The sequence below is a fragment of the Battus philenor genome, unplaced genomic scaffold (genome assembly GCF_028537555.1).
Source record: "Battus philenor isolate CCGP_79_NKW_IND1 unplaced genomic scaffold, ilBatPhil1.0.hap1 SCAF_14, whole genome shotgun sequence".
NCBI lineage: Eukaryota > Metazoa > Arthropoda > Insecta > Lepidoptera > Papilionidae > Battus > Battus philenor.
This window is the reverse complement of record NW_027181676.1, coordinates 1,254,292-1,268,170: the sequence shown is the minus strand read 5'-3', so window position 1 is coordinate 1,268,170 and position 13,879 is coordinate 1,254,292. Positions and strand designations below refer to the sequence as shown.

Genomic DNA, 13,879 nt, shown 5'->3' with positions numbered 1-13,879 from the left:
TTTGACACATACAAACTGATTAGCAATGCTTAAAAGTATTTGTTTTATTTACAAAATGTAACGGTGCTTGTTATTCGAAGTTGATTTTACAATACACTACTGTTTAATCTTTTAGTTACCAAACATGAACTGCAGCCTATAGTATTTTAAGTGATACATGCCATATATAGGATGTTTATTTGCGTGTTCACAATACAATCTCCTCCGAGTTTATTGTTTGTTCAATAATCTGTATTTGTTTGAGAAGGAATTTTACCTAACGAGATTTTTTTATGACCTGGCTAGACTGCTGTCCAAGTGGCATTTATATATTCCTCAGGTTTTAAATGGCAGGTTGCAGAAGGTGCTTATCCCACATACCCCTGTCCTCCCCCCAGAGGCAGTGCATCTTGAATACCGGAAGATTTCCCCCACAAAAACAAAAAAAAAGGTGCTTAGAATAAAACCTCTTAAAGTAAAGAAGCTCGAAGGTTCTTCGGGGAATCCAGACTCGGTCCAGTTCCAGGTCCAGGAATCCAGTTCTTAGATCGCCTAGCTCCATTAACTGACTAGGGTTTAGAGCTTCCTCGACCAGACCAGACTTGGGTTGCGACTTTAACACTTGGCATATCATCTTGATATATACACAAAGATATAAGAGTTCGTAATTGTCCACTGCAACTGAAAACTAGGGATTTTTTTAATGGACTGCCACTGCTGCCCAAATAACTTTTGCTGATTCGCATATATGAGGTGGCAGGGCAGTGCGTCTAGTCTTACAGGGCCCCTCGATTGTTCCCAGAATAATACGAAGGTCCAGTGCATGTTGCTGATTCAGTGATGGGTTTTATGTGAAGACACAAGATCAATCAGAGCAATGGAGAGGACTATGATCGAAGCTTCGCTGTAGAATGCAGAACTTAGGAGATCCGTAGAAGAACCAAGATCATCGACTCTTGAAGAATTGAAGCTAGTTGGGGCTGAAAGATTCTTGCTTGGCGATCACGTGTCGACGGTAGACGTGGTGTGGGCAGGCATTCCACTAAGTGGACCGATGATGATTCGGGCAATGCAAGACCGATCACCGTAGCGATCTTCAGTTTAAGTTTCCCACTATTTCTTGCAGTGGTCGTCTATCGGCATGATGATGATGAAGTCCACAACTAGGTCTTGCCAATCGTATTGGTCCGTTAGTACGGCAGCGGCTCTCGACGTGTCTCCGGTACAGCCAGCAGCGCCAATGCAGCCGACAGCGAGCTGGCGCCATATAGTATTGCTTGCACCGTCTTACTCTGCCGACCATACATGTTTGATTAGAGGATTTATTAAAAGAAGTTTGAAATTTATAGCAATAGAAATTACGCCGTGTTAAATGTTTTTCTTGGCTTTGTAAACTTAACTGAAATATATATATACAAAATAATAAAAAGAATACTATATTACAGATATTTTTAAGTGAAAATTATAAAAAAAAGTTCATAAGAGTTTGTTGTTGTTGTGAACTAAAGTAATCGGAATAGCCCAGAGAATTTGAAGTTTGAATTAGCATGCTTATAGCTAGTGTAGCCTAAAGGTTCTAGAATGAAGACCACGGGCAAGCGCAGCGTTGGACAGCAGCCCACGAGGTGGACATATTACTTTGTTATGTTCGATGGAAGAAGTTGAAGTGGTGGTGGATAGTCCATATATTGCGCATATAACTAATGGAGCCTTAAGATTCTGGGAGGAAACCATGCGCAAGCGCAACGTAAGACCTCAGTCAACATGCTGGACATAGTAGAAGATGCTGAACGCAGACCGCTTTCATCTGGTCTCATTACAAATCAATGTGTGACGCCTATGCCCATCGGTGGACATCATATAGCTTAAATATTTATGATTATGATACCGATCTCACACCTCTAAATGGATGCCATAAGAGAGGAAGATCCATCTGAATTTTATAAATACATTTGCTTTTCATCTGGATCAGCTATTAGTAATAGATACATGCCATAAGGACTCTGCATAGGACAATTGAGCCCTCGATCAAATACATTCACAATATTCTAAATAAGAAGTAAAATTCAAATAAAGAATGTTCGCAAATCAGTTACACCACTAGATGTCGCTACGTGTTAATAAGTAATGAGGGCTGTTGTTCTTACCAGCAATGGTGTCTGCGGAGCCAGAACGGAGCCGATCCTGCCCAGCAGTGAACTGGCAGCGAGGGCGCGGCCCCGAACAGCCGTGGGAAAGAGTTCGGTGGTGAAGACGTACAAAGAGTTCAGCGCGGCCGTCACCCCCAGTTTCCCAACGAAATACAGTCCAAGATTCACAGTCGGGTGAGCTGAAAACATACCACATGTTACACATTCCACTGTGATGTAAACTGTCAATCAACTTTGTATGCCTCATATAAACTCTCTTGTAATGCCACAGATTCTTGATAAAAAGTTTTATAAAGTCCATAGTTATTTTAGCGCACAAAACAGATGGCCGCTGTAACCTTAACATCCTGGTGTGAAGACCACAGACCGACAAGTTTTTTATTATTTCATGTATTAGATGTTGTGCTGCTAGCCGGTCCAGCCTTTGTACAGCTTCATCGAAATTGAGCCCGAACAGAGGTCCACGGACTAAAATTTTACGCTGGGGATCGTACCTCAGTTATGACGAAGACGTCTACAAGCGGAGAACTACAACCGTGTATAGTGTAATGAGTAGAGTGTTAGGACCAACAAGTGCATCGTATGACTTGAATATACAAGGAGGAGAGAAAACTTGATAAAAGAACGGGTAAGACCACAAGGATGCAAAAATATGTAAGAATAGATAAAAAAAATAATAAACATGAATAATATTTTAGTAATTGAATATAATAAAAATTAAGATACAAAAGTCTAAACAATAATGTGATGAATAATCTGTGATACTTTGGGAGTGGAGTAAAAGAATGAAAGGAGACGGTTGGAAGAATAACAAGAATGCTTGAAGAGTGAAAGATTTTATGATGGATAAAAGGGAAGAAAAAGCACAAAAGCTATTATGAGGACAGAAAGAATACAACAAAAATTAGGATACAAAAGTCTGAACAATAATGTGATAAATAATCTGTGATACTTTGGGAATGGTGTAGAAGAATGAAAGGAGACGGTGTGAGGAAAAACAAGAGTGCTTGAAGAGAGAAAGATTTTATGATGGATAAAAGGGAAGAAAATCACGAAAGATATTGTAAAGGAAGAAAGAAGACAAATGTAAACAAAGAATAATGTATTAACCCCACACAAAGCAGAGATAATGAGAAGTCTCCAAAAACGAAGATCATAAAAAACTTAGTCGTAGGCCAGATACAGTTCGCGTCCAACCGGACCAATTGGAAAGTAGGTCTATAGAGCAGTGGAAGCCCTTGGGCTGAAATATGATAGTTATAATAGGTAAAGTAATATAGAAAAAGTGTTTTCAACATCTGCTCTTACAAGACTATAAAATCATTGGAGTTGCCATCATTTATTATATGTTTATATAGAAAGAGAGTAGGAGATACATCTAATACACGAACATAAATGATTTCAGTCAACGAATTCAGGCTATGGAATCATGTCAGGCGATGGGCGCCCACTGCAGACCTCCCGCAAAGATCACGGTGATCAGTCTTACCCTGCCCACATTCAGCGACTTTACGCGACTTTTACATGTCGTTGTTCCAGCTAGTGGAAGGCCTCCTTAAGCCGCGTCAACCAGCTTGTGGTCGTCACAATATAAGACACAAATGTAAATAGTAGAGTTGTTAAAAAATTGACATTTTTTTAAATACGGTAACACTCGAAATATACGTACAGATAAAAAATGGAGCGATGGTAGCGGAACCGCACAGCAGAAACGAGGCGAAGATGCTCTTCTTCCTTCCGAAGCGCTCGAGTGACATCATGATGAGTATAGAAGCAACTATCTCCATTCCCATGTTCAGAGCGAAGTTCGCGTGCTGATGGGACAAATGGAACGTTAATATACCAGTGAAGAATTAGACAGGAGATATAGAGCACCAATGTACAGAAAAATAAAGAAGAAGTTGTGGCTAAAATTCTCTGGAAGTTAATAAATAGAGTTATTTCTAATAGTTCTAGATATCGTTTAAAGATTGGCAAGAAAGTGAGAAGTATATCATAAGAGATGGAGTAGTACTCCATCTGCATCCGATTTAATAATGCTAATGATATATATGTTTGATGTATATCTTGCTATCCATATGTGATAAACGGGATTTTTGGTAATAGGTGTAAAATCTTTATATATAACCAATAACCCTTTGAACAGTCGTACCCTAGCGGTAAAGGACTAAGAATTACGATCTTAGGTCACGGGTTCTATTCCTGGTATACAACGCTCACAAACAAATTTCCAAAGGATGGGAAGCAGCGTCCTCTGCATACCATAATACCACATTACGATCGCCAATCCGCCTGCCATATATCCCCCATAGATATTTTTGGGGGAAACCTATACCTTACAGTGGATATAAATAGGCTGAAACCACAAATCACCCTGTACGCTATATAACAGAAATCAAATCAGGTGGACAATTTAGCAGTTGAATTTAATGATAATATTACAATTGTCAGATATGGTTTGTAATAAAGACATAGTTCACTGTACGAAGTAACATCTGTTATAATTATGTATCAGTTAAATTCGTACCAGTTGGAAAAGAAAGTTTAGTTGAACAGTAAATGAAAAATGAAATCTGAATTGTGCTTTATTTTTTTTCTTGTTTTATATGTCCATTTTGGGGTTCCTTTTTGGACCTGCCTAACTATTTTTTCATTTCATTCATTATTATAATTTTATTCTTTCGTTTTTCACATGCTCCATCTTTGTTCATATTTAAATCATCTCCGGTTCATCACCTTCCTTTGCTCATATTCGTTCCTAGATCACAGTTTGCTACATTATTACAGTTTTGACTCAATTTTTCGATTTATCTTTTCTTTTTTACTGAAGCTATATATACTTAAGTCATGACTAGCCTAGGATTTTGTACGACCCTTTTTAACTTACTTCCGAGTCTTATTCTTTTCTATTGTACATTGTACTACTTTTTAAGAGAAATATAGAAATACATCTTCCCATATCGAGAATTGTACCTTATTGCCAGACAGTGCTACGACGTTGATGGTTAAACCGTAATACACGAAGGCCGCTGCCGCCCAGCACCAGCCGCAGACAGCCAGCCGAGCCACTAGCTGCCGCGATCTCACCAGCTCCAACCACGACGTGCTTCTAACCTTCTTCACCGTCAGCTGCTGCTTTTCATCGGCTGCCACATACTTTAGTATATCCTCGTCGATCTTCACCTAGAAATTGAGCATTTTCACAATTCAGCAATTTGTGACACAAAAAAGGAGGGATGATAGACCTAAATATATCATAGTAACTATTGTATAATATATTTAGATAGCTACCTTATTCCACCGAGCAGCTTTTCGCAAAACTTGGGCGGCTTCTTCAGAACGTGAGGCTGAGAGGAGCCAGCGAGGGCTCTCATCCATCAGGTACCAGTACAGCGGCAGCAGTAGCGCTGGTGTGTACGCAGCTCGAATCAGCGAGCGCCAGTATGGCAGCTTCCAGGCTATCAGAGCGAACAGGGCCCCACCAGCCCCGTACGCGACACCTGTGGCGCAAGCAAACGGCGCACGAAGAGATGGCCGGGCCAGTTCCACCACTGTAATGTATGTTATTTATTTAGATTTAATAAAATGAAAAAGAATATTATCAACTCTATGTGGATACAGTTCTTAATTTGAAATTATTTAAGCATACATGACTATTAATTCACACGCCCCCTGCAAGGTACAGGCCTCCCCCAACGATCTTCCGCCCGCTTCCTAACCGCGAACAGCGTGGGTGAACCAAGATTGGATCCGGATCCATTTTTGGCTCGCCTGTGGTCCACGCTGGGACAGCCCAAGCCGCATACACAACATCAGCATTACACAGCTCTACTCAGGAATGCATATATCCAGCTTCCGTTTTATTTTTAACTTCACGGATGCTTTCGCTCCTTGAACTCAGTTCTGATGAAGCTGTAAAAGCCTCTGGGCTATCAGCATCAACTTAAACCGAAAACAAGCAACGACGTTAACTATATTGAATGGAATCAGGCGTTATTTTGCGGAAGTACATCCTAAGTAAGAAAAGGACCAATATTTAGCCACTTCCGCACATGCAGTGGTAGTCGTGCAACAAAGTGCATCGCTAGCCCGCTGATAAATGCCCATGCGGCAAACAATGCGAATTACACAACTGCCACCGTTAAATCACTTGACTGTCGACTACCACTGCATGTGCGGAAGAGGCTTAATATTGGTCCTTTTTTTACTTATTGATGTTGACTATGTCGACGGTCCATCCTGTGGGCCACCTACAGACTACTTGATTTTTTTTTCTCATTATAATCATATGACGAGGAAGAACTATACTTATTCTAACCAGCTTCAAAGACCATAAAGCCAATATGACCACATCCATTGCCACTGTTAGTGAATATTTAAAAATTTCTCATACATCGATAATTAATGAAAAATTTTGATATCGCGGTATTAGGTGCTTTAACAGATCCTGCAATAATAATATTCTAGAATATTCCTAGGAAGAGGAAAAAAATATTTTCGTGTATTTCGATGTTTGGGGGCCGTGTCTCATATTATGTGTAACATTAATAGAACCTCGAACTGTATGAGGAAATTCTTCACTGCTAATGTTAGGGACTGATGAAGAATCTTGGAATTATCATGACCACTTACGACGGGTCTTAAATAGCTCAAGATCACCCAGAGAGCAAGGGAGAGGGATATGCTCAGAGTTTCGTTACGAGATCGAATCAGAAATATGATTTGCAGAATAACCAAGAACATTGATGTAGCTTGAACAATTACTTGTCTAAAGTGTTAGTAGGCGGGGCATATGGATCGTGCAACCGATGGCTGTTGGGGTTGAAAGGTTCTCCAGACCACGAGCCGGTAGACGCGGCGAGGGAGGCCATCACTGGGTGGTGAAGGTCACGAGATGCGGTCTTGTTTGTATTGGACATGACGCCAACTTAGATCAGATTGGCCAGACTGGATTTACCACGAGAACTCGGACCCCAAACACGAGATGCGGTCAGTGGGAGACCGGTCTTCATAGCGATATTAGGTGGAGTTCTAAACCTTGCAGTGGGCGTTCATCAGGTAAAAAGAAGAAGGGATAATGGCATCGTGGCGAGAATATTAAGTTTTCATAAGCAAGACTCGCCCATGACGTATACAGCGCTGCCGAAGCCGTACCCGAGGGCCGCCTCGAGGAACTCCAGCGTCAAATACATGTTGTAGTTGATGGAGAAGGACTTCACCAGCCCCAGCACTCCGGCGCATGTGGAGAACACGCAGAACGCGGTCAGCCGACCCCATCTGTAGTATTTCAACTTCCGTTATATTTTTAATATTGCCAATAGCTTACTGGCGTCTTCATTCTGAAAAAAGATTCACCATCGAAGCCTTCTAGGGTGTGTTATACTGCTCCTGAACAGACAATTTTTCGTTTTGAATCTCACTTCAAAACTTTGACAACCACGTTAGTCATGTACATGGATCCTATAAAGATATATATTACCACTTTGTCATCGTTTCAACCCATAGAAGCCAATTGTAGGACAGGCCTACCCCCAAAGATATCTATGGAAGGGATATATCATAATCGCCACGATTGATATGCGGCTTGGCGATCGTAGTGTGGTATTATGGTACGTAGAGAATGCTGCTGCTCATCCTGTAGAAACTTCTTTTTAAACAGAGGTAATCCCATGCACAAGTGTGAATTATGTATTCCGAGAATTGAATTCGCGACTCACGTTCGCAATTCTCAGTCCTCTACCACTGGGCTATCTTTGCACAAGACTACTACTTACCTATTATAATAATAAGTATCTTAATAAAGTTATGAAACTCTTATATGTAAATTAGTCTTTTAAAAAACTAAATTATAGGATTGAAAACCTTACAGCGCCTTGTCGAACTTACCATGTCTTTGACATTCCTACAAAATTTAGTAGCCAGTGTATTGTATATTTATTTCTCTTTGTTACATGTATTATTACAAGTACAAAGTACAGCACTTTTTTATTTTATGGCCCAATTTTAGAGCCTCCCGTACCTTTAATATTGAGGAGAGGAACTTTTATTTTAATCATTTGACTGCTAAGCAATTCTTCCAAGAAAGCACAATAACTGCGGGACATATTTTGACTTGATCTTATGAAATGAAATGCTCTCATCTTAGGAAAGTAAAAGTGAACAGAATAAGAGAAAGGTAGAAAAAAATGGGAAAAAGTCAAAACAGACTTTAAGTTTAATGTTAGACCAATGATTTGAAAATTCAGATAGATGTTAGGCGTGAAAAAACTCTGTATTATTTTTATCCCGTGTTAGCTTATATTAAGTGAAGTAGTTATTATTGCTATATATGAGACAGATAATAGGAACAGATGTCAGAAGAAAAAGGAGAGAAAAAAGTAAATACATGTTTTAAGATTTATGCAAGACTAACAGTTTTCAAAAATTCAGACAGTTGTTGGACGTGAAAAAGCACTGCATTATTTTTTATCCCATGCTAGCTTATATTAAGCCAAGCAGTTATTACTGCTATGTAAAGAGCATGAAGGAGATAGAATAGGAGTGGATATAGGTGGAAAAAGGTGAGAAAAAAGTCAGTACATTTTTTATTTAAAATTAAGACAATTATTATTGTTATATAGAAAGTGAGAAAGAGACAGAGAATAGAAGTGGAAGCAAGTAGTAAAAAAAAGGAGAGAAAAGTGAGTACATTTTTTAAATAAATTAAGGGAAATATTATTGTTATGCAGAGAGTGAGAAAGAGACAGAGAATCAGAGTGGATGTAAGTAGAAAAAGGAGAGAAAGGTCAGGACATTTTGTAAATTAAATTAAGGCAATAATTATTGTTAGGTAGAGAGCGAGAAAGAGACAGAGAAAAGGAGAGGTTGCAAGTAGAAAAGGGCGAGAAAAAGTCAGTACATTGTTTCTTTTAAATTAAGACAATTATTATTGTTATATAGAGAATTAGAAAGAGACAGAAAAGGAGTGGATGCAAATAGAAAAAGGCGAGAGAAAGTCAGTACATTTACAAAATTAAGTTAAAGCAATTGTTATTGTTAGGTAGAGAGCGAGAAAGAGACAGAGAATCGGAGTGGATGTAAGTATAAAAAGAAGAGAAAAAAGTCAGTACATTTTTTAAACATAATTAAGGCAATTATTATTGTTATATAGAGAGCGAGAAAGAGACAGAGAATCGGGGGTGGATGTAAGTAGAAAAAGGAGAGAAAAGTCAGTACATTTTTCAAATTAAATTAAGGCAATAACTATTGTTAGGTAGAGAGCGAGAAATAGACAGAAAAAAGGAGAGGATGCAAGTAGAAAAGGGCGAGAAAAAGTCAGTACATTTTTTGTTTTAAATTAAGACAGTTGTTATTGTTAGGTAGAGAGCGAGAAAGAGACAAAGAAAAGGAGAGGATGCAAGTAGAAAAGGGCGAAAAAAGTCAGTACATTTTTTGTTTTAAATTAAGACAATTATTATTGTTATGCAGAGAGCGAGAAAGAGACAGAGATTAGGAGTAGATGTAAGTATAAAAAGGAGAGAAAAAGGTCAGTACTTTTTCTTAAGAATAATGTGTTTTTCTGGAAGGTCCTTACCTATCAGAGACATAACCTGCTAGGAGAAGAGCTAGTGGAAGCGCAGCATTCCTTACCGAGCCTACCAAAGTCCGCAGCCACTCTCGGCACGCCAGACCGAACTGTGAACAATATCTCTTTAAGGCAATCTGTATTTATGTATGTGGGGGTATATGTTAGTCATACCAAAAGCTTTAAGTTAGGTCGACTTAAAAATAATAATTTTAAAATTCGAAAATAGAACTCTCACAGATTTAGAATTATATTTTCGTTGTTTGATTTTATAAAATTTATTTTACGAATACTATTATTGATTAAAAATTGCGAACACAACCTCAAAATATGTTGTCTATACAGTTATGTTTATTTATTTTTTAAGAAATCAAATTGGATCTAAATAGGCAGATTAAATAAGGTAAAAAATAATAAAGTGAAATAAATAAAATAAACAAAATAAACAAATTAGAAGTTAATTAAATAAATTAAAATAAACACGATAAAATAATTACATAATAAAACATTTAAAAATATATACATAAATAAAGTAATATATATATAAAATTTGAGACGCCATTTCGTTCAGTTAATATTTAACGTTCCCAAAAGCAAAAACTAAACCCCACATCCCCAGTTCCTGACGTCACTCGTTTACACGTGCTACTTAAAGGCACATCACCTGCCTTTTAAATATCAATCTGTACGATATTTTGGATCTATATAACCTTCTCTACATGTAGCATACAAATCAACATCCTGCTTTCATCACATCAAAGCAGATAATATACCAAAAGTTTGTTACCTCTGAATAAACGGTGTTGTAGTCCTCGTATACGAACGCATTGCACTCTATAGTGTGGTTCTCATGGAACTGATCTCTAGAGCAGGTTAAGTCTTCACTTAGTGGTTCATAACGACGGCACGGGTTCGTTCCCAGCAGTTCCAGCACTGACGTGTTGTGGAAGGAACCTCCGGAGCCTTCGCACTCTGGGACGAGACATCTGCAACGTGAGTTAAGTCATTAAATATTTAATGGAATCAGGCGTTACCTTGCGGAAGTCCGTCCTAAGTAAAAAAACGACCAATATTTAGCCACTTCCGCACATGCAGTGGTAGTCGTGCAACAAAGTGTAACACCCACCAGCTCGCTGATAAATGCGTATGCGGCAAACAATGCGAATCACTCAACCACCACCGCCAAATTACTTGGTATTAAAATTACCACCGTGTCGGCTTATGGATAAAGCTCATAATTGCTGAACGAGCTATGGAGAGGGTTATGGGTTATGTTCGAGATTTTTCTATGAAACTGAATAAGGAATAAGGAGATCCGTCTATGAACTAAAGTAGCCAACAGAGTAGAGCGTATTGGGCTGGTCATATAACGCGCAGAGGAAACAGCAGTCGAGGCTTTAAGGTTGTTCACTGTTAAGGTTTAGGTCGTCGGACAATTATGGAAGTAGGCTGCGTTCTATTGGTCTTATTGACAATCTATACGAGAGCCTTTTGTTTACCGGTGAACAGTCTTCGGCTGAAATGATAATGTCAAAAGTCTTTTTGGGGACATTTCGTTGCTACCCTGCCATGTTTGGGACAGTGGTTACAACTCTTTTCTCTCAGTCTTTTACATTCTCTATCTTTCTTTACATTCAAACCGACTTCCGTGCATCACCTTCCTTCTCTCATCTTCGTTCCTAGACCAAAGTTTGCTACATTATCACAGTTCTGATAATATCTTTCCATTTTATTTACACTTTTCTTTACAAGCTTAGAAAGCCCTGTTCATATGGAAAATTTGATGTAAGACCTTTTTAAGTTCCGAATGGAATTATCGGAGTCCTTCGTTCCGCGCAGAGGACGACCACGGTATCACCTAACTAGAAAAGAAGTTTACGGATACGTTTTGGTCAATTTTAAAAATGATAACGTCACACATGAGTGAAGTTGGGTCACTATTTTCTTAACGCGAATAAACGTAGTCGTTTTGCGTTAAGAATAAATAATTGTCCGCTGACTTAGCCAACGTAGTATGCATTCGACTGTACTATAAGATTGTATTCCTAAATAAGAACGTCGTAGTTGTTTTTGGAACGTTACTAGGTCAGCGGACAATAAGGATTTAATGAATGTTTAACGCAGAAGGACTATATACTCCATTGGACGTCTTTTTACATGCAGTACATTTGATGCTGGTAGCGGTTTGAAAAATGAGATTTCCTTAAAAGAAACAATATGCATATTTTTAAAATATAAGTTATATCGGTATAAATGTTGGCCTGAATATTTTTTGAGATTAAATAAATAAAATTTAGAATAGGTATTATCAAATTACAATCATATAACACAGTGTGGTCCATGCGAAGCGGGCGGTGTATATACATGTATATATATGCCATGTGTACGTAAATATACAGACAAATAATTTAAATTACTTGATATACCACCAAACTGTAAACATATCTCTTGCTTTATTTTCCAACGCAGTAACATGTTAATGTTTATTTTCCTATTTTTAATCTGACATTGAGCAGTGGTAACATACTTTAGAAGACTGAAACTTGCAATCGTAGGTCGCGGGTTCGATGCGGGACACGATCTCATATAATTCATACTTTTTGCATTAATTACATAGGATTACCTTTGCACTGTAACAAGTTTCAAAAGGATGGGCAGCACTGTTCTCTGTAGCATCATATATAAGTAGTATTATATATATACATATACTTATATATATATATCGGTATGTATGTATATAGATGAATAAATAACATATGCTCCACAATAACCTATTTTAAAGGCCAAGGAAGTGCTTTTTTATCGATCTATATGAAAGATTTTTGATCTGCACACCCTGTATCACTTGTTTACGAATAAATTTGTCAAGGCTGTGTGTTTATATTATTAATTTACTATAAATAAGATGGCGGCTATAAATAGATACAAGATTTCTCCTCGATCGCTCGCGTTATGGTACAAGGCGGTGACGACTGCGATCGTGAAGGGACAGCATTTGCTCGGACCGGCACCACTCGCACTAAATTTAGACACTTGGTCACTTGTCAGTGCTATTTCTGAGCAAAACGACATTTGCAAGGGGTTATTCACCTCACGCGATCTAGAAAAACTTGCCGTCCCCGACTGCAATTACGTACTTATTCACGTACGTTTTAATATCTTATGTTTGTTTATTCATGCGTAGTTCAAAAATAACAAAAATAATATTTTATATATTAAAAAGTTCAAAAAAAGGCGGTAACAAAGGAAGGTTGATAGGTGGCATGGTATTCTGGATTATATTACCACCCTGCGACGCGTCCTATGGGCAGCGAAACAGAAATTCGATACATTTCACCATAAAACTTAAAACACAAGACGAAACATGAACTATCGCGGTTCGCCGCTTAGTTTCGCAACAGAGATGCGCTACAGGCATAAAAACAATAAGTGTTATTCCGCCGTCATAAGAATAAAGGCCGTAACTAATACCATACTGTAAGCTATACTTACCTATAAAATAGCTTGTTGGAATATGAAAAAACTTTCTTGTTACGACGACAAAGTTAATAGTCATAGCCGCGGGGCGGTGGGGGGGGGGGGTCAGGCCTAGGATGCGCCAGGGTTTCATTGCACACGGGCGCTACACGGGGCTAGAGCCGCTCCTGATTGTAGAAAGATCAGACCACATTGAAACAAAATTGAATAGAAAAGTTATCGCACGTAAGAGACAACATCTGGCTTAAGACTTTAGACACCAAAAGAGGTCTTAATTTGAAAATATTTCCTCCGGCACACAGTTTTCTTCAAGGCTATCTGCTTAAAACTAGTCAATTAAAAATAAAAATTATATTATAGATACATTGAATTATAAAGATAATTTTTAAAGATTTTATAAGAGCCGTGAAAGATGTATTAGGGTGATCGAAAGTAATGTAGTTTCTGTCGACATATTTTACAGAATAACCGATTGATTTATTACCGTTCCGGTATAAAAAATTAGTATTCTAGATGGCAAAAGTTTGTTGATTACGAAAGAGAATATATTGTTGATTAGAAATAAAAACTTGTTAACATTTAGTCTTGTGAATTTAACTTGAAATAAATATAAATTGAAATTTTTAATCCATTTATCGAATACATAATACAATAAATTTAAGACTGTATTAAACAAGCTATTACATTAATCCTACACAAATATTTATTT

The 13,879-nt window shown here is 38.0% G+C and overlaps 1 protein-coding gene across 1 annotated transcript in view; it reads right to left on the bottom strand.

Moving 5' to 3' along the window:
* Positions 1–433: 433 nt before the first annotated feature.
* Positions 434–13,879, bottom strand: part of LOC137933811 (organic cation transporter protein-like) — a 42,543-nt gene continuing 29,097 nt past the window's right edge. Inside the window, exons 3-10 of the mRNA XM_068777870.1 lie at positions 10,481–10,679; positions 9,703–9,803; positions 7,252–7,406; positions 5,421–5,680; positions 5,103–5,312; positions 3,799–3,943; positions 2,127–2,308; positions 434–1,271 (exon numbers count right to left, since the gene is read on the bottom strand). Coding sequence (XP_068633971.1) covers positions 1,170–1,271; positions 2,127–2,308; positions 3,799–3,943; positions 5,103–5,312; positions 5,421–5,680; positions 7,252–7,406; positions 9,703–9,803; positions 10,481–10,679 — 1,354 coding nt within the window. The 3' untranslated portion in view covers positions 434–1,169. The remainder of the gene's footprint in view (positions 1,272–2,126; positions 2,309–3,798; positions 3,944–5,102; positions 5,313–5,420; positions 5,681–7,251; positions 7,407–9,702; positions 9,804–10,480; positions 10,680–13,879) is intronic.